Consider the following 21,105-nt stretch of genomic DNA (forward strand, 5'->3'; position numbering starts at 1 on the left):
ATAGTCCCCCCAACCATAAAATCTGTAGGAATATATGGGGACTTGAAAGTCTGATGTCACCCTGCTGTCAGTCAAAAGCCAAGAGGTGGGTCTGGGCAGAACTCTCTGGAAATTTCTCTAGGATCCCCAATAAAACTGGAGTGCGGGAGAGGCATATGGTCCCTCTCTTCTCTGAAAGGACCCACCCTCTTCCTTGAGAGCGTCCCCTTCCCCTTTCCTAACCCTTCAGTAAAACTCATGCCTGTTACTCGAGTGACATGTCTGAAATCTTTCTGACTTGATGGCAAGAATCAGGGTTTGAAGCGGGGTCTTCACACTGCCTCAGTTTCTCAGAAGCCCCCAGCTTTGTAACAACAGCAAGTTTAATGCCTTGGAACTGTGACCTTAGAAATGATGGTAAATTCCCTTACACACACACACACACACACACACACACACACACATCATGGAATACCTATATTACAATTTTTTTAAACTGGAAGGAAAATGTGGGCTTTCTGGGGACAAACTTGTGGCAGGGGTGAGGATAAAGCCAGGGAGGTGACAAGGGCATAGTAAAAGAGTGACCAAGGACTTTAAAAACAAGGCGGTTAGCTGGTTCAAGGCCAGCCTTGGGAATTTGCCCCTGAACTCCGTCCCCAGTGTCAGGTAACTGATGGATTAACAGTGTTGGACAGTGAATGTGAAGCTGTTTGCCAGATTCACTGCAAATCCCCTTCCACCTGCTGATCCTGATCGAAGCCCACTGCACAGGAAGTCCTGTGGGGTATTTGGGAAGGCTGGGGGTGGGGGTGGCAGCAGCATCCCCCTGAGCCTGCGGAGGAGCAGCACGGCGGCTTGGAAGTCACCAGGAGCACATGAACTTGGCCCAGGAACTAGTGTGCGGAGCAGGAGTTCAGAGCCACAGGGGACCATGACCCTCACCCACCCACCCCAGCTTTCCAGGGAATTTGCAGACAATCCCAGCGTCTCCAGACCTCAAAAGGTAGAGACATCTCAGCTACCACCTGGGTGACATTTATATAATGTCCCTTTGCTCCTTGATTTTGCCAACTGCCGTTTAGTGAATGCTCATGCTCTTCAGGAGTGTGACCATGGCTTTGGTGACAGTAGAGGGCAGGGGTTCTGAGCTGGGATTCTAGAGTCCGACTTCTAGGGTCCTAGCCTCAGTTTATTCATCTACAAAATGGAGCAATGATATCAATATTCGGCCTCGTGGGGCTTGGGGAGAATCAAATACAGCACTGCATATGAACTAGGTAGGACAGCTCACACAGTGCTATCAGCCATCCTATCGCTGCCTCTGTGCCCGGGACATGGTAGAAACTCAACAATGGTAATGGCCGTTCTCAGGGGGCCTGTAGGTTCCCTGACCTCTGGGCTAAGCACCCACAGCACTGTGTGCGCTGGCCCCAGGCAGGACAGAGCACCTTCCTCAGGCCACCCCAGGTCTCTGCCCTTCAGGTCTCCAGACAGAAGAACCGGGTCAGCCCCATGGAGGCAGCAGCGGTGCCTGGGCTCCAGGTGGGAGGGGGATTCAGCGCAGCCCTCCCCCCTCTGAACCAACCCCCCAGCACACAGCCGCTGCGGCGAGGAGAGTGCACTGCCCTCTGGCAGGGAGGCCAGGGTTTTATTTAGTAGACTTTTTATGGTAGGAAAGCCGGGGCTGCTGTTGAGGTGCAGGGTCTGAACCTGGGGGGCTGCGCTTGAACCGGAAACACAGGGTCTTCTGACTCAGCTGGAGGCCCCTCTGCGCTCTGCCTTCAGCGGGGGCGCCTTCTCTGTGTCCTCTCACGAGTACACCCGGAGGACTTGGGCTTTTCCCACGTAATCTGGGGGACAGGGAGAGAGAGCAGCAGGAGAGAACGTGGAGGGCTGGGCCTCCTGAGCAGCTGCCCGAGAGTCCAGGGCAGACCCCTCTTCTGGAAAGGGCCTCAGTTAACTGCATGAGCACATGTAGGGAGGGAGGCCGGGGTCAGGCCCAGCCTCCGCTCTTGGTTGTGCTGGGACCTGGGACTCTGAGCCTCGCCACCTCCCTCTCTTCTTGCAACTCCAGGTAACATTGTCGATTAAGTGCTTGCTGTATGCCACACTGTTCCAGGCCCTCAAGGCCTAGGTACATGGAGGTTGAGTGTCCCCCTGTCTCCCCTCTAGCCCACCCATCCCCTCCCCTGGTCTCAGGCACCAGGATGGTGTGGCAGCCCCTGCCCTTATTTCCCTCACCCCCTCTCGTCTCCCACGGTCCACCCCCCTCAAGGCAGTCAGAGGGACACACCCCACCCTGTCTATAACCCTCCAGAGCACCCCATGCCCTCTTTGTGACACCACACACCTGTTGTCTGACAGGACAGCCCTGCCTGCCTGGGTCCTATTACCTCTTGCCACTGTCACCCATCCATAGGCCCCAGCCACCCTGGCCTGCTTGCTCCCCACCAATGCACCAGGTCGGGGCTGGGTTCTGCTAGCGGCTCTTCGTGGAGCTGAGCAGGGCTGGGTCCTGCCTGTGGTGCAGCTCAGGGAACCCTCCCCTCCCCAGTCTTCCTCACCCGCTGCATCCACCCTACAGTGAGCACCCCCTCAGGTGTCTGTACTCCTCACTAAGGTGCAAGCCCAGGGTGCAGGAATTCTTCTCCAGTGGCTCCCCAGAGCCCAGCACATAGTAGGTGCTCAATAAATATATATTAAATGAATGGGTGAAATGAGCAGCTTCCCTGGGCAGGGACCCGTCTCCACGCTGCCTTGACTGCCCTGAGGAATCCAGCCAGACTCGGCCTCAGTGAGCCCCCAGAATGCCCCGCTGCATGGAATCTTACCTGGGTTTCCGGTTTTCAGTACCCGTGATGTTCTCATTGCCTTCAGAAGTTGACTATAAACATAAACAAAGGAGAGGCTAGGGAGGCAGGCCCCAGAGGGGGTGGGTGGCGGGGAGGTGGGTGACACATGTGCACTGAGCCGCATGCTCTGGAGAGAGGGAAACCGCGTCTCCTGGAGGGCTGGAAGTGGGCTGTCCGTGGCTGGGCCCAGGCGGCCTGCCTGCCTCCCTCTCCCAAGCAGGACTCAGGTGATGCCATCCCATGCCTGCTGTGGCCACTGGGAACCATGCCCTCCTATCCCTGAAGTTGTGGGATGGTGCCACAGTAGGTGGCCCCTGGCTCAGCCCCTGGCATCCTCCTGGAGGACAGGAGAACACAGCCTTCGGTTGGAGTGAGGAACAGAGCTCCCTCCTGAGCTCCAAGCCTGCGGAGAGCTCCCTGTTTCATGTGGCTTTACGCAGTCCCAACCTCTTGGGCAGACTGTCATTTCCCCACTGTGACTCCAGGGAGGGCAGAGAGAGGGTGAAACAGCCACTCATAGGGATCGCTCGGCCAAGGTCACAGTGGGCCTCCCTTTCTCACTGTGGTGTTCCTCCCCTGGACGCTCCACAAGGCAAAGCAAACCAAGTTCAGGGCCAGTGACAAAACCCAGGCCCGCGACAAGCCTCAGCCCTCTCTCTAGCGCTGTCTCCTGCCCAAGCCCACAAACCGGCGCTCCAGCCATCCCAAGCTTCACCTCCCGGGAAATCTGTGCATTCCCAGAAATGCATGCATTCTTGACATCCATGCCATCACCGGGCTCCTCCCTCTCCCTGAGATGGCCTTTCCCCATCCTTTGATTTGCTCATTCAAATGCCATTAGTGTTCCTAGTCTCTGCCAAAAATACTTGGGTGATTATTAAAAATACAGCTTCCCATTCCTCAGAAAACTAGGAATGGAACCACCATTTGACCCACTTATGCTACTCCTCGACATAAAACAGCGTACTACAGGGACACTGCCATCAATGTTTACAGCAGCTCAATTCACGATAGCTAAGCTATGGAACCAAACTAGGTGCCCTTCAACAGATGAGTGGGTGAAGAAATTGTGGCATATATATACAACAAAATATTGCTCAGCCTCAAAAAAGAATGAAATCATGGCATTTGCCAGTAAATGGATGGAACTGGAGATTATCATACTAAGTGAAATAAGCCAGTCCCAAAAAACCAAAGGCTGAATGTTCTCTCTGATGTGCAGGTGCTGATTCACAGTAAGGGTGGAGGGAGGGAAGACTAGGAGTTCTTTGGATCAGACAAAGGGAAACGAAGGGAAGGGGAATGGGAAAGACAGTAGAATGAATCAGACATCAATTTCCTTTGCTCATATATGAATACAAAACAGTGAATCTCCACATCATGTTCAACCCCAAGAATGGGAAGTTATGCTCCATGTATGTATGGTACATCAAAATACACTCTACTGTCATGTGTATCTAAAAAGAACAACCATTTTTTTTTTTTTTTCAAATACAGCCTGCTTCCTTCACCCACATGCTGCTGTATTAGAATCTCCAAGGATCTGCCCTTTTCTTTTCTACAGAGCTGGAGATTGAACCTGGGCCTTGGTGCGGGCCAAACATGCTGCCGCTGAGCTAGTACATTTTTAACAAGCTTCCTGGATGAATCTGGGTGCTCCTGGGCTGGTGGTCAGACAGGCCTGAGGCTGAATCCCAGCTCTTCTGCTGACTAGCCAGGTGGCTTCGGGCACATTATTCAAATGTTCCTAAGCCCATTTTCTCATTTGTGAAATGGAGATGATACTGCCTCTGTGGGTTGTTGTTAAACTCAAGATGTGTAAGATGTCAGTAGCTTCAAGCAAATGTGCCCTCCACCTTGCTGGTAGCCTCCCTGAATGCAGACTCCAGCCACCTGCTTTGTGGGTCCTTCCCTAATTCCTGATTCATCCCTTTTTCCTCCAGCCATTGGGGACTGAAGTGTATGCCACTACCCCCAGGCAGCCTTCAGAGTTCTAGACTAGAAGGGTCACCTAAATACCTCCTAGATACCCCAACCTTTCCAGCTTCCAATTAACTTATTCTTTCCAAGCCAGCCCCAAGTCAATACACATCAGCATTAATACACCCAGTCAGCTGCTCCAGTAAAACTCTGAACATTTACTTTAGCCTGCCCGCCCTGCCTTGGGACCCATTCCTCCCCACACACAGCAGGCAGCGGAGTCTAGGCTGACTGGACCTCCAGACAGCTCAGCTACAACCGCAGGGTCCCTCCTGGGGGAGGGGCTCTTGCTCCAGGACGGTCACTGTCAGCCCAGGCGCTGGCCAAAGCCAAGCTCCCGTCTCTGGGCTCTGCAGGCCTCACCCCGGAGGCCAGCTGCTGAGCCTGAGGAAGCAGTTCTAGGAACAGAAGGGCAGGTGTGGGGCCCACCTGGAGGGTGAGTGCAGCTTCTCTTGAGGTGCTTCTTGAATTTGCTGAGGCTGGTTCAAGAGTCTTTCTGCTGGAGGGGAGGCTGAGGGCTGAGGGAGAAGCTGAGACACCTCCCTCTGCAGGAGGGCCAGAGCAAGGTCCTTCTCTGAAAGCACAGCACAGGCAGAGTCAGCCCCAGCCGCTTCCTGTCCCCGACGGGTGTCTAGCGCCAAGGTCAAGGGCAGCCTTCTGTAACCATCCCACGTTCTGCCCACGGGTCCCTGCAGAGGAGGCCCCTACCTCTCCCGCCTCGGGAAGCACTTAGTCCTTCCACGTCCGTCTCTGCCTCCATCCCCACTCCATCCTGCCCACCCCCCTCCTTGGCCACCATCCTCCCCTGGGGGTCCTCCTCCTCCTCCTTCCCGTCCCCCTCTCCCTCCTCCTTCACTCTCCCACCCAGGAAGTCTTCTCCGTCTCACAGCTCTCCCCAGTCCTCACCTTGCCCCTGAGAGGCGCCCTCCGTCCACTGTCCCAATCTGTATCTGGAGTGTATTTGTACTCTCTTGTGAGTGCACGAGTGTTCTTGTATTTGCACGTGTGTGTGTGTTTCCCACTGTGATGTGTGAAGGACTATGTCTGCTAAGTGTGATCTTTGAATGTTTCCCTCCTTGCTTAGCCCTGGGGTCAGCTCAAAGGAGGGGTCAACTCCAAGGTGGCCTCAGAAACCTGCTGCGGCGCAGGGAGGAGGGGAAGGCTACTTTGGAGCTGCAGAAAATTGGAGGGAAGGCCCTGGGGCGGGAGTTCTGGGACATCTGAGTCCTGCAGAGCCCAAGAAGAAGGGCGGGGCCTTGGCAGTGTCCACTCAGGCAGGGGGCCCTGTGGCCAGGTCCTCACCCGTGGGGGTGGCATACAGCAGCCAGTACTGGACGGCACTCAGCGAATCCGTCTGAAGGATCTGACAAAGGAGCTCCAGGATCTGCAGGCGGATGACGGGCCTGACTCAGGCCCAGCCAGGAGTGCGGGCAGGTGTGGACTTGGGGCACCAAGGGCTCCTCCCCCTGCAGTGGGCTCCCAGAGCCACAAGCTGTTCCCAAACCAGCAAGAGGTTTTTGTCTGCCTCTTATGGAGGACTTCCTCTCACAACGCCATGGATTCCTTTTTTTCCAAACCCTGGGCCTCACACATGCTAGGCAAGTGCTCTACCACTGAGTCACCCCCCTAGTCCCCTGGAGGGAGATTCTTAACCTCCTCACTGGACAGGGAAGGACTCCAAGGCCTGGAGAGAGGAAGACCCCCGACAGGGAGTCTGGCGGAGGGAAGCCTCACACATCAGCTCCCTGGACACCTCATTCCCAGAGCCTCATTGGGCCGGCTGTACCCCAGGGTCCCTCCCTGGGAAGGCACAGGCAGAGCTGGCCAGTCACCTCCTCAGAGACGCACTGAGTCCCACAAGCCCGGGTCCGTTATCTGGGAATTCCGGGTACCCCAGAGGCCATCCCACCCGAGCTCTCAGTGCCTGAAGGTGATATCAAAGTGGTGGGGAGTTGGCGGTGGGCAGCCTGAGGGTCGGGGCAGGCTGGTTCTGCAAGCTGCTCAGCGTGGGACTCCTTCCTGCCGGTCAGTGGGCACCCAGGGCTCATCCCCGCATCCTCAGCCTCTGGCATCTTTGCCACTTCGGGGCCCGTTTTCCCCTGTGCTCGCCAGCCAGGTAGCATCAGGAGGAGCTCCACCTCGGCCTCGGATGAGACCCAAGTGCTTCCTCGGCCGAGCGGTTTACGGTGGAAGTGGCTATGGCGGACTGGAGTTTGGGCCCATGGAGGGAGATGGAGCCCCTGGAGTCCTAGGAAACGTGGGTTCCCTCAGTAGTTGGCGGGCAGTCTTCCTGGGGCCTCTCAGACCCCAGCAGGTCTGTCTTGTCCTTGGCAGAATGGGAAATGGGCTGGACCCCTCCCCAGGCCTCTGCCTGCTTGGGTGCCCACCCTCACCCCCAAGACCTACTTGTGTATGACCCACCCTGATCTGCCCCTGGGCCCTTCTCCGTGCTCCGCATCCAACTTACCTGCCCTGTGCCCCCTCCCCACAGGACCTGAGAACCTAACTCCAGGCGCGGTGGGGCCGCCCTGCGGTGGAGAAAGTGCTGGTTCTAGTACCTGCTATGCTGCTCCTTCTTTGGGGACCTGGGCCACAGAACCCACTTGGCAAGGCCTCAGCAGCCACTTCCCCCCATCTGTGGAATGGGGATCCCCGGCCCTGTCTGCTCTGTCCACGGTGCTAGACAGTCAGAAGGCCCCAAAGGCCCGGCCTGCCTGAGTACACTGGTGGCAGGAAGGTGACGAGATGCTAGTCTGACCTTTCCTAGAAGACATAGGTCAGCGTCCCAGGGACCTGCAGTGTGCTGACCCCCTGGATGAGGCAAGGACTCATCTCAGCTGTGATGGTAAACTTGAGCATGGAGAAGGGGGCTCTGAGCAGGCTAAACCCCTCTCAGTGGGGTCTGCAGGCTGCGAGACTCAGCCTCCAGGGTGATCTGCCAGTGCCCCAGGCAGGACCTCCACCTGCAGGGGTCTCAGTCCTCCACCCCTGCAGCGGCCTTCATGAACAGCCTAAGGCACCTTCCGGGGGAACGTGCGCCTGCGCCCAGTTTGGATGCATCAGGTAACCAAGGCCCAGAAGAGGGAAGGACTTACACAGAACGGGACAGGGTCCTCCAGAGGCAGAGGGCCCTGGAGCCCAGGCTGCTGACTCCCAGGGTGGGGGTTTTCCTGACAGTTGCTGGAGTGGGCATTCCCAGGACAGGCCATGCCCTAAAGCAGTCTGGAAGAGTGGTAGCCTGGGGACAGGGACTTCGACAGTCTCTGCCCCCAGAGTGGGGCTCACCAGCAGCTCCTGGTTCTGCAAGACAGAGGTCTGGACTCCTCTATCTCTGCTGGAAAGGTGGCTCCGCTGGTCCTGCTGGGAGCCATGGCGATTGAGAGCTTGGGCGGAAGCCGGGATGAGCCTACCCGTCTCCGCTGAGTACCTTGCTCCCTGCTCCCTCGAAGGCTCCTCTTTCTGCTGGGACAAAAGTGACCAGAGACTCCAGGAGCCAGTGAGAAGGTAGGGAGAGGACAGAGGGGACAAGATGAGGAGGCCAGTTCACACTTCTTGGGTGCTACCTGCCTCCCCAAATCCCAGTGTCATAGCATTGCTGGGGACCCAGGATGCCAGCCAGGCCACGCCCACCCTGTCCTAGGCCCATCTTTGAGTATCCCAGGCTCAGCCCCAGTGAGCCCTTCACCACAGGCTCAACCTTGCAGAGCCTTTTTTCCCAGTAACGCAGTATCTAAGATTGGCAGCTGGGACACCTAGTGGCTCTGCTTCTTCCTCTCAGGCCGGACCTCCTGGCTGCCCCTCCCCTCAGCCCATCAGAGATTGGAACACAGCACCCTGCATCAAGGACCCTCTGCCCACCTCCATTCATAGCTCAGATACCTCCAGTCAGGCCCCTCCGCTTGCCACTCTCTGTCTCGGACAGTCTGGCCTCTGGGCACAAGGCCTGGGGCCTCCTTCCCTTAAAATTTCAGCTAAGTCTTGTAGTATCCATCTCCCCGTTTAAAAGATAAGAAACGGAGGCCCAGACAGCTCAGTTGCCCTGAATGAGTGCACTCAGTGTAGGAACCAGAAGCCAGGCCCCGGCCTTTCCATTCTGGTTGCCCAAGACAAGGGTCAGGGCCAGCCTCAGCTGCAAGAGTCCAAGCCTCTGCTGCAAGAGTCCAGGCCTGTCCTTGGAGCACCTTCAGCTGCCTTTGAATTGTCTCTGCCATTTTATCAAACGTACCCATGAGGTCACCCCATCTGGTTTGAAGCCTTCCCATGATTCTCTGCTCCTTGTGAGGTCAGACCCTCCAAGCTGGGAAGTGAAGTGCTCCCCACATTCAAAGTCAGGCTCCTCCTCCCCTATCGCTGCCCACTCCTTCCCTGTCCTCCAGCTCCTGGTGTCTAGAGAGGTCCTGCAGCTGCCAGCGTCTGAGATCTTGCTCAGAAGGCCTCCCTGGGAAACACCCACTTCTCAGGGAGCCCTGCTTGGGTTTCCCCAGGAGGTCTGTTCCTGTCCTCCTCTGACCCTCACCCCGCTCCTAGTGCCTGTGTTCTGGCCCCTTCTCCCAGGGCCTCCAGCCATGCTCTGAAGGAACTTCTGTACAAAGGTGCGGATCGACTTCCTGTCACCCTAGCCTGGCACTTTTGTTCCGCACCCACCTCTTTGTTGTTCTGCTCTGTCTCCTTGGTGAACGTGACCACCCTTGAAGTCAGCTCCTTCAGCTCCTTCTTCCAGGCCTCTGAGAGGAGGGGAGAAGATCCTGGGCCCCTGCTCCTCCCCTGTGGGCCCCAGGGCTGGGAGGGTGGGGAAGGTTCTAGGTAGAAGAGTTCCCCACTCCTTTCCAGGCTTCCCTGCCCAGTCTCAAGGGAGAGGGGGGGTGGGGTCCTGGAGGAGGAGCCTTAGGAATTGCCCCACAGGTGGGAGGTGTGTGGTCACTTCACTTCTACAAGGGACTGATGATGTGGATTGTCCTGCCTGCGGCATTGCTGGGAGGTCCAGGAGACACTGGGCTACTGCGACTACATACCTGTGGTCTGTCTAGCTGTGCCTCCTGGGGAACCTGAGGCCAGGACTGAGATTCGGGAGGTATGCTGAGCCAGTTATTAAGACCCCAAGCAACTCTGAGAGGGGTGGGCATAAAGCTCTGCAGCCAGCCCTCCAAGCCTGTCTGGCCAGCCCTTTCCCCAGGCCCCCCCCCCCCCACTAACCTGACTCTCCCACCCGGCAGTAGCAGAGGGAGGGCGGGCTTGGCAGGGGGAAGCCGCGGAGTGCTGCTCTAGCACCCAGGTGGTTGGCTCGGATGGGCTGGGGCCTGTGCGTATTTGAAATACTAAATATTTTAAATGTCATTCCTGTCTGTAGCTGTCGGTCACATGACTTTGCCAGTATCAACTTGTCTTCTGCTTTTTATTATTCGTCAATCACCTCAAATCCAAGCAGGGGTGCCTCTCTGAGGACTAGGACCTGGGGCTGAGGTAGGGATACAGAGATGAGGCCCACCAAGAAAGTGGGGGGAAGCAGGGTCCTCCTGATGGACTCAGCTGACCTAAGAGAAATGGCCCTTTCCTTCTCAGACATCCACCCAAGTGAGGCAGCCCTGGGGTACAGGTGGGAGCCCCCAAGGAGAAGGGTGTGGCCCAAGTACCCACCATAAGAAAGCTGGGGGTTCCGATTGGACTGTGGGTCCCCAATGGGGACAGAGATGCTGGGTACCACCTTCAGACACTGGGATAAGATTGAGGAATGAGGCAAGGGGCTTGCAGAGAGCTTGTTCCTGACGATACAGACAGGCCTCCCTGTGAAATCTGTGAAGAGTTAGAGGTTGTGGGATGGAGGGTCTGAGTGGACCCTGGGAACTCTGGGAGGCCAGAGAAAGGCTGTGGGGCAGGGAGAGCTCTGGCTCCATAGGTCGTCAGAGGCAGGAGGGCCCCTGCAACCCCCGGAACCAACCACCGCCTCAGCCACAGGACACTGAGAATCGGTGGGGGTCAGGGGAGACCTGCTCAGGGTCATGCAGCAAGTTGGGCAGAGGCGAGACAAGATCCCATCCTTCATGGGACCCGGGTCCTGGGGTCCTTCTGGCTTCCTATGGCAGGGCCATGGATCCACAGGGAAAGAGATGGAGAGACCCTCTGGAGAGAACTTTGGCCTTCTATCAGTCTGGAGATGGGGAGGGGTGGCTCACGGGTGGAGAACCTGTCCCCCTAGAGTGCGGGTGACTGTGACTTCAAACACCAGCTGTCCTCTCATGGCCGTCACATTTACACCTCCCTCTGACTTCAATCAGCTTCCACCTGGATCAACCTCCACCTGTCGTCTGAACGCCACCTGGCATTTCACTTCTCTCCTGCCCATGACCCACACCAGTTCCTCCCCACCCTCCCCAGGCCTCACCTCTTTGTTTAATTTTCTACTTTTTGCAGCCTTGGAGATTGAACCCAGGGGGCTACCACTGAGCTACCTCCCCGGCCCTTTTTATTTTTAAATTTTGAGCCAAGGTCTTGCCAAGTTCTGAGGCTGGCCTCCAACTCGCCATCCCACCTCAGCTCCTGAGTGGCAGGGATGATGACAGGCTTATGCCACTGTGCCCAGAAAAATATCTCACTTCCTTCACTTCTGTACACTGAGCGGTATGGAGATGCCATCTGATGCAGCGAGGTGGCTTAATGGTTAACCCAGTGGCCGGCAAGGCCCACCTGATCTGGCCCTGCTGCCCTCTGATGTCATTTCATCTCCCTGTCCTTCCTCTGCTGTGGTCAGAGCGGGGACTTCTCCTGGCTGTCCCTCGGGCACAACCAGGGTGTTCTGGCCTCGGGGCTTCTGTATGTGCTGATCCCTCCGCCTGGGGCATGCTTGTCCCTGATACGCACACAGTCCCCACACTTCTTTCCTTTGGTTCCTGACTCAATGTCTGGTTATTGGCCTGGTCTTGCCTGACACCTTTTAAAAATGGCACTTGCCCCGACCTGCTTCCGACCCTTTCCCTTCTGGGTGCCAGCTCCCAGGCAGCAGCCCCTGTGCCTGTTTTATCCCCAGGACCTCGAAAGCATCATCCTCTAGTTCAAACCCAGTCAATGCTGGTGACGGGCAAGCGGGTGGCCGAGGGCCTGTGCTAGAGAGCAGTGAGGGAACCCCATGGGGGACCCCAGGGCTGCCTTTGGAGCCTGTGCTTCACTCATCCTGGCTTGGTCACTGGCCAGGCCCCTGCTCTCTGGGCCTGGGCCTGGAAGTGGGCTGGACTCAGTCCTCAGGGTCAATTAGTGGTCTCCCCAGTCATCCCCCCACCCCCAGCCAGACCCAGTTGACCTGGCCCTACCTGGGATGTGGGTCACGTGATGGGGGTGGGGGTGGTGCCGGGAGAAGAAGGAGTGGTGGCTGAGCCGGCCAAAGCGGTAGGTGCCAGAGGGCATGGCCTTGGGGCTCCTCATCTTCTCTCGGGTCAGCTCCAAATCCACAATGCCTGGGACCACCGACTCTTTCTGTGGCCCACTGTCCCCTAGGCTCTGTGGCCAGTGCCTTGGCTTCTTCTCGAGGTTCAGCTCAGCCTTTGGACTGGAGGAGAGTGTTTAAAGAGAAATGAACAGCGCCTCCTCCTGGCATCAGGGCCCACCCAAACCCAGTGCTCTGAGCTCATCCTAGAGCCCGGTCCCCAGACACTCAGAAATCAAACCTCTCCCCCCACCCACGGCATCCAGCTTAGCTCCCCCAGAGTCTTTCCCAATGGTGCAATCCAGTCCTGGGAAGCCTCTGTCTTCCTAAGATGCCTCCGCAGGGAACTAGGATCCATTTGAGAGAGCTCAGAGGAAATCTCTCAAGACCCCAGTTTTCTCCCAGAGATCAAATTTAAAACCAGAAAGAGAAGCCTCAGACCCACCCAGTTTTCCAGACAGCTGGGATGGAGCCGCAGGCCCCTTATGTACACCCACCGGGGCAGGGGGGCTGGCCCCAGCAAGGGCCTCTCCCCAAGCCAAACTGTTGGCAGCTCCAGAGAAGCCAGCTGCAGGCTGTCATCCTCCCCCAGGCCCTCAGGGACAGTCCTGGCCCAGACCCAGCGTCCAGGAACAAGATCTGGAGTCAGGCAAGCCCCTGCCCCCCATTAGGGCCCCTTCCCAGGAGACGCAGAGCTGATGGGCACATGTCAGGGCTGTGACACTGCAGGGAAGCCTCCCACAGGCTCTCACTGGACTCGGCTAAAGGCCAGCCTCTCAGGTCCCTGCCCCCTGCCACTTCTGGAGGAGCTGTCTCTGCCCCACAGGGAGAGGTCAAGGTCAGTTCAGCAAGGATCCAAAGCGGGCCACTCCCACCTGCCTGGTGGTTGTCTGTATTTCCTTCTCCAGGTGTCCCTGGCTGAAGGAAATCCCTCTGGAGGCGTGTAGGTGGACCCTGGATATGTTCAGCAGGTCTGGATGTCCTTGGACCCTCCGAGGAGGATGTTGGTGCCTGGGCCCCTGCGTTTCCTGTCCCATTCTTGATTTGCTTCTGTGGTATCTGAGAGTTAAAGAAATAAAGCAAACCTTCTCTGAAAGCCACAGTTAGCTGCTTCCTCTGTCCCAGAAGCCGCCTCCTGAAGTCCCCACATGCCAGCGATCAGCGCACTGTCTCTTGTTAATGTCTTCTCCCTGTCTGGTGGCAGCTGGGGCAGGGGTGTGGGGTGGGGTGCCTGCACCCTGTGTTCACTTAGCTGAAGACCCACTGGGGTCCTGGCTGTTGGCCTCAGAAGGCGAGGAGAGGCTGCTTCTCTTGGAGCCCCACTCTTGGAGTTTCCCCAGGGTGGCCTTGGTCATCCACCTGCCCTGCTCTGCCCCCACTCCTCAGTCTGCAGGTGACAATTCAGGGCTTTACCTCAGTGGCTGTTCATCCAGAGACCTCACCTCCGTGGCCATTGTAAGATTTCTAATGGGTAAGCCCGGCGTACCAGATGGTTAACCGGAGCTCTCATGGACTAGCGGCAGGAGGGAGAAACAGAACCAAAGGGGACAATATCTTGTGAAATTGAACCTTGACTTCTATATCACCTAGCCATTCTTAAGAATATTCCTTACATTGTCTCAAATAGCAAAGACTTGCATCAACCCAAGAGTACAACGACAGGAGAGTGAACTAATAGGCTGTGTTACCTTCAGACCAGGGAACATTCTGTTGCTATGGAAAATAAGAGAACCATGGCTACACATGACGTCGCTTTTAAATATAATGCTAGGCCGGGTGCAGTGGCGCACACCTGTCATACCGGTGGCTTGGGAGGCTGAGGCAGGAGGTCGTGAATTCAAAGCCAGCCTCAGCAATGACGAGCCACTACACAACTCAGTGAGACCCTGTCTCTACATAAAATACAAAATAGGGCTGGGGAATGTGGCTCAGTGGTCGAGTGCCCCTGAGTTCAATCCCCAACACCCCCAACCCCCAAAAAATACAATGCTAGGTTGAGGAAAGTATGTTTCAGAAGACCTTGTAGCACAAAAGGCTTTCTATAAATAGAAGTTCAAAGACAAGCAAAATGATCATAAATTTGATCAAATGACAAAACAAAAGCAAAAACAAAACAAAACAAAAAAAAACAAGGAAATGTAAAATTCCCAGTGCGGCTATTTCTGGGTAGGGAAAGAGCGGAGATGTCCAGTGCAGACATTCTAGTCCTTGGTGTGGGCACTACATTGACGGGCGCTTGCTCGACTATTAAATAAACTAAGTGAGGGGGAGGGGAAAGATGGCAGAGGCTGAAACCAAAAATTATGATCTAGCTAAATCTATTGACCTGACAAATAAATAAATATATCCCAAAGTGCTAGGGATGGGGTTGGGTTAGGAAATCAGCATATTCTGAAAATGGACCCCAGAGAACCGCCGCAGTGCCCACCTCTGCTGGGTTAGGGTACAATGGGCTGGCCTTGTCTGAGATCACGGAAGGGGAAAGACTTGCTGAGGCCACATAGCCAGGGGACCAGAGCCCAGGGGACTCTCAGACCTCTCATCTTCCTTTTAAGGAAGGCTTGGGCATCCTGAAGACAGGAGGCGGCCCCTGGCACATTAGATGCTGATGCTTGAGGAGGGGGTGTTTGGAAGCCCCGAATCCACCTGCCTACCAAAAAAAGGGACTCTTTGTAACAGAGACGTTCGTGGGACACACACTGATTTTTGTTTTCATTGGTGACTATTAGACATGGCTCATTAAAGTGCTTCAACAAGCTTCTGATGAATCCCTACCCACAGCTGCTTCAGAGAGGTCAGCTGGGACTCAGGCCAGGTCTGCCATCTCCAGGGCGGCACAGGGGGGACCACTGTGACCAGTGTCTGCCCTGTCCTGCCTCTGTCCCTGGGCTCCAGAGAGCCAGCCACAAGGCTTCTACCAATCCAGCCACCACCTCTGTCCCTCCCCTGGGTCCTCCCTGGGTCCCCGTCTGGGGCTCCAGGATCTCTTTCCTCTGGGAAAGGTCCCTGGACTCACCGGGAAGGTGGCTGCTATAGCATGTGAGCAAGAAGCCCCTGCTTACCGAGCAGGAGGGAGCACGAGGACAAGCCAGGAGTGGGTTTTGTCGGTCTGTGGGCAAGTCTGTGCTTTGTGACTCCGTGAGTCTGGTGGTTGCTAGGTTACCCCTCCCCACAACTCCAGAGGCACTCCCCAGAACCCCTCGCCCTCACCACCCACCAGCTCCTCTTTCCCTCTTGCTCTCTTCCCTCCCCGCTTCTCCTCCACCTCCCATCAAAGCTTCCAATGGGGACCCCCCCAACCCCCTGGGATGGAATATCTGGTTCAGCACCAGGCACCGGGCAGGCTGAGGAAGTCTGGCCAAGGATGCTGGCTGGGTGGGGGCCCAGCCTTGTCAACCCAACCCAACCCGGTGCTGCCGCGTACAGCTCTGCCTCTGTGCACGTGGTTCTGGGGATGCACGCCCAAAGGATGTCACTTAGAGAACAGGAAACCGACTGAGAGCTCCAGAGTGTCCCCTGCAGTCTCACTCGATAGCTGGGTGAAGAGACTGAGTTTTCAACTAGGCTAAGGTTCCATCAGAGTTCTACACCTCTGAGATGTGTCACCTGGGTGAGGTGCCTGTACCTCCAGAGATGAGGGACAGTGGGGAGAACACTCTGCTTAAATTCCCGTTCTGCTCCTTCCTAGCTGTGTGGTCCCAGACAGTTTACATAATGTCTCTGAGCTCCAGTTTCCCTGCCTCTGAAATAGAGATGACACTCCCACTTATTCTCTCTTGGAACTATTAAGTGAGTCGATACACGTTAAAGCATTTAGAATAGTGCGTGTGGCACCGACTAGGATCTCTGGCTAGTGTTAGCTCATCGGGCCTGTAAAACGGGGCCTCCGCCTACTCCGGGGTTTGTTCTGAAGAGCTAATGGAAGTGAAGTGCCTAGTTATCAGCCTGGTATATAAGAGATGCCTACCAAAGATGATCATTATTATTGTTAGGGTAACTTGATGAAGACAGAATTATACAAGCAGAAAGTCTTTATGTAGCGGAGATACCAGACTCGATTATAAATGAAATTATCAGAACATTATGATAAAGAATCAAGGCCTGGGGAGAGGGTTCATTCCCCCTGTCCCCAGGCCAGCCTCTCTTCAGAGAGCCTAATTAACCCTGGGTCCCTACCTATTGGGTTGTAAATAGCTATCTCAAGGAGACTGACCACTTTCCCTGGATAACTTAACATCTCTGAGACAGGATTTCAAGGCCAGAGATGCAACAGATGCCCGTGAAGTTTCTTCTCCTACTCTGTAAGCCTTCTGGGAATGTAGCTACATCACTTAATGGTTAGTATAATTTTTAGGTCATTATGCCAATTAACTGCCGTCTAAACTGTAACCGCATAGGCTCAGTTCTTAGAAATAGAGCTCTTAGGGAGATAAACTCAAGTCATCTTGAGTAGCTGCTGCCGGTGGAAAAGGACACTTCATGATGACACTTGAAAATGTTCTGGTACCCACCCCCCCCCCAAAAAAAAGCAAAACAAAACAAACAAAAATGCTTTGCCATCTTTGTTCTGCGCCTGTGAACTACTTATTGTAGAATTTCTGTACAAAGTCCTTGATCCTAAGGTCAAGAGCTCTAACCCACCAACGCTGTAATGGTTAAGGATTGATGTCAAGTTTCCTATAAAGAGCGCCCCAGGGCTGGGGATGTGGCTCAAGCGGTAGCGCGCTCGCCTGGCATGCGTACGGCCCGGGTTCGATCCTCAGCACCACATACCAACAAAGATGTTGTGTCCGCCGAGAACTAAAAAACATAAATAAATAAATATTAAAAATTCTCTCTCTCTCTCTCTCTCTCTCTCTCTCTCTCTCTCTCTCCTCTCTCACTCTCTCTTTAAAAAAAAAAAAAAGAGCGCCCTTAACCCCAGCTCATGACTCAGAACTTCAGAGCACTAGCTCGTCTGGGTCCCTCGGTGAAAACAAACTTGACTTCTCCAACCCTCCGAGTGGCGCTTGGTCTCTTGCCGAGTGGGATTTTCCATAACACTTAGTCGGAACCACCTTGGATAATTCACTTTATTTCTGAAGCTCAGTGAGGACTCCTCTGTAGAAAGGGGGTAAGGACAACCCCTGGCCCACGGGGCTGTGATGAGATCAGAGGCCGTGCGGGGTGCCACAGGCTGTGTACACTACAGAAGGTTTGCAGGTGGTGCTGGCCCGGGAATGAGGCTGCTGGCCCTCAAAACCTGAATATTCAAGGGGCTTGGTACTCAGCACCTGGGGCTTCAGACCAGCACCTTGAGGAGTCTGATTCTCTGGCTAACCCTTGGGAAGCAAGGATAGGAAGGTGGGCCGCTGGAGGCAAACCCAAGCTCTTCTGAAGTTCTGTTCCTCCCAGCCAGGAAGGGAGGGTGGCCTCTGGTCTTGGCCTTGCTCCGAATGCTTCTCCATCCACTCAGGTCAGAATGTTCCCTGAATTTTGACTTCCTGGGCCAGTCTGCCCAGGATTGAGGTGACCTTTTAGAAATCATTCGGAAAACCCCCTCTTGCATTGCTTTTGGGTATCCTAGTGACTATTGAGATAAATAATATTGGGTTTGAAAGAAAAGAAGCTTTCTTCCTTGTGACCAGTCCCTCTCTGTGGCTTTCAGTTCTCTGGGGGAATTTCCACCTTGTGAGCTGACACACCTGAATGCAATACCCCCACTCCCATCCTCCCCGGGCTCCTTTGATGGCTTCCCTTGTGTTCAGAGCTGAACGGGGAGTCTGCAAGCCAGCTGCAGCTGAGGGGGAGGGAGGGGTGCCGAAAGACCCATCTTTAACCCTGGAAGAGCTGAAGAACCCTCTGAGGTTCTTCTTTGCAGAACACCAGGAACAGGAGAGAGATCTGTCCACTTGGGAATGGTTTGGGGTACAGTCCTTTGCTTCGATGCCTCAGTTGTAAGAGTAGCAATGTAAGCTTTGAGGAGCACTTCCTTTGTACCAAGCACTGTGCTAAGCCTTCAGGTGGATTATCTCGTTTAATCCTGTAGATGAGGAAACTGATGATCAGAGGAATCCTTGGCTCTATGTTGCTACTGTATTCTCCACCTGTGACTTGTTCTTTGGTCTCTAATGCAATTTCCTGAGAAAGATAAATTTCTAATTCCAGTATAGCCCAATTTATTAACCTTGTCCTTAATAGTTAATGGGTCATGTGTTCTATTTAAGAGATCTTTGCCTACTTGAGTTTATGAAGACAGTTTCCATATTGTTTTCTAGAAGATTCATTGTTTGACCTTTCAAATTTATATCTATGATCAATTGGAAATAGGTTTTTGAGTGTGGTGTAAAATAGGGGTCAAGATTCATATTTTTTTTCCACACAAATGTTCTTTTAACCCAGCATTATTATTTAAAACACTATCATTGTCCTGCTTTCCTGTAGTACCATCTTCATCCAAATTCAAGGGTCCATATATCTGTGGGACTGGACTTCACCTGTCATTGCACCAATACTATACTCTCTTAATTACCGTACCTATAAATACATCTTGATATTTGGTGGTGTAAGACCTCCATCTTTGTTTTTCAAGATTATCTGACTATTCTATTTCCTTTGCCTTTCCATATAAATTTTAGAGTGATCATATCAATATCTACAACAAATTTTGCTGGATTTTGATTTTGCTTTTGTTTTGCAGTGCTGGGATTGAACCCAGGGGCATTCTCCAACTAAGCTGTATCCCTGGCCCTTATTTATTATTTTATTTTGAGACAGGGTTCACTAAATTGCCCAAGCTGACCTTGAACTTGTGATCCTCCTGCCTTAGCCTCCTGAGTACTTGGAATTATAGGCATATGCCACCATGCCTAGGACTTTGCTGGAATTTTAATAGGTAGTTGAGTTAATCCTGTGCGTCTATTTGAGAAGAATTAAAGTCTTTACTATATTGAATCTTTCAATCCGTGAACATGGTATGTTGCCATTTATTTATTGGTGCTAGGGATTGAACTCAGCCCCATTTATGCTAAATTCGCACTCTACCACTGAACTACACCCCAGCCCCTATTTATTTCAATCTTCTTTGCTTTCTTCGGTCAATGTTGTGTAGTTTTCGTAATATAAACCACGTGAGATTTTTACCTATTTCAAGTACTTTTATGATTGTAAATGGTATTCAATTTTTATTTTGATGTCCATGTGTACATTGTTAGTATATGAAAATACAATTGATTTTTGTATATTAGTTTTGTATCCTATTATCTGACTGAACTCATTTATTAATTCTGGGAGATGGGTTGTAGATTCACTGAGATTTTCGATGTAAATAATAATATCATCTGCAAATAGAAATAATTTCATTTCTTTCTTTCTAATCTATATGCTTTTAGTTCCCCTTTCTTGCCTTATTGAACTCCTACAGCTTCTAATACTATGTTGAATAAGTGGTGAAAGTGGACATCATTGCCTTCTTCCTAATCTCAGGAGGTAAGCATTAAGTCTTAATCACTAAATATCATGGTAATTTTAGGATTTTTGCAAATGTTTTGTATCAAATTGAAGAAATTCCCTTCTTGTTCCATTTTTCTGATAATTTTTTTTGTCATGAATGAGTATTAAATTTTGTCAAGTACTTTTTCTGCATCAGTTTATATGATTATTTGATTTTTCTTTTTTTTTCTCTTTTTTTTTAATGTTTATTTTTTAGTTCTCGGCAGACACAACATCTTTGTATGTGGTGCTGAGGATCCAACCTGGGCCGCACTCATGCCAGGCGAGCGCGCTACCGCTTGAGCCATATCCCCAGCCCTGATTATTTGATTTTTCTTCTTTAACCTATTATTGTGATTGATTACAGATATTCGAATAGTGAACGAGTCTTGTATCCCTGAAATAAATCCCAAATGGTCATGGTGTATAGTATCTTTTATATTTTACAGAATTCTATTTGCTAATATTTTCTTAAGGATTATTGAATTTATGTACTGACTTTGTCTCATTTTGGTATTAGAGTAATTCTAGCTTCATAAAATGAATTTAGAAGTTTTCTATTTTCTGAAAGAAGTTGTGCAATATTTGTGTTAATTCCTCTCTAAAAACATTTGTTAGATTTCTTCTGCAAAACCATCTGGGTCTGGAGATTTATTTGAGGGAAAGGTTAAAATTATAAATTCATTTGCTTGTTATATTACTCTTCCCATGATCTACTTCACATCGAGTGAGTTGTAATAGTTTGTGTTTTTCAAGGACGTGGTCCATTACTCCTAAACCATCAATTTTTTTTCATGTAGGATGAAGGAGTTACACTTTTTCTCTTTTCTAATGTATGCATTTAACACTCTAAAATTTCCTCCGGACCCTGCTTTAGTAATGTGTCACAAATTTGGATATGTGCTATCTCCTTTTTTCATTCAGTTCAATGTATATTTTAAATTCCTTTGAAACTTCCTCTTTGACCCATGAGTTGTTTAGAAGTCTATTATTTAATTTTCAAATATTTGGAGATTACCCTGTTATCATCCTACTATTGGTTTCTAGTTTGATTCCACTAGAATTTGAATTATTTTAATTTGTTGAGGTTTGTTTAATGGCTCAGGATATGGTCTATATTAATATACATTCTATAAAATATTCTACATATTCTTGAAGGAATGTGTATTATGCTGTTTCTGGGTAAAGTTTTCTATAATGCTGATTAGATCTGTTGACTGGTCATGTTATTGGGTTCTTCTACACCCTTGCTGATTTTCTGGCTGGTTCTATCAAGTACTGAGAGACGTTAGGAACTTCCAACTGTAATTGTGAATATGTCTACTTAGTTCTCTTTTCATTTTTATCATTTTTTTCTTTTATGACTCTTTTTTGGTGCCTACACATTTAGAAATTTTTTGTCTTTTT

General features: G+C 52.3%; 1 protein-coding gene across 1 annotated transcript; it reads right to left on the reverse strand.

Moving 5' to 3' along the window:
• Window positions 1-1,791: 1,791 nt before the first annotated feature.
• Window positions 1,792-13,583, reverse strand: TBATA (thymus, brain and testes associated; the record flags this gene model as incomplete). The annotated part of the gene is made up of 10 exons (XM_081268230.1): window positions 1,792-1,832; window positions 2,814-2,866; window positions 5,244-5,388; window positions 6,117-6,198; window positions 8,100-8,276; window positions 9,459-9,538; window positions 10,449-10,604; window positions 12,116-12,351; window positions 12,674-12,689; window positions 13,493-13,583. The coding sequence occupies 10 exons, from the start codon at window positions 13,581-13,583 to the stop codon at window positions 1,792-1,794; spliced, it is 1,077 nt and encodes a 358-aa protein (XP_081124356.1).
• Between the last annotated feature and the right edge of the window lie 7,522 nt (window positions 13,584-21,105).

This window comes from Spermophilus citellus (assembly GCF_964194105.1).
Source record: "Spermophilus citellus genome assembly, chromosome: 15".
Lineage (NCBI taxonomy): Eukaryota > Metazoa > Chordata > Mammalia > Rodentia > Sciuridae > Spermophilus > Spermophilus citellus.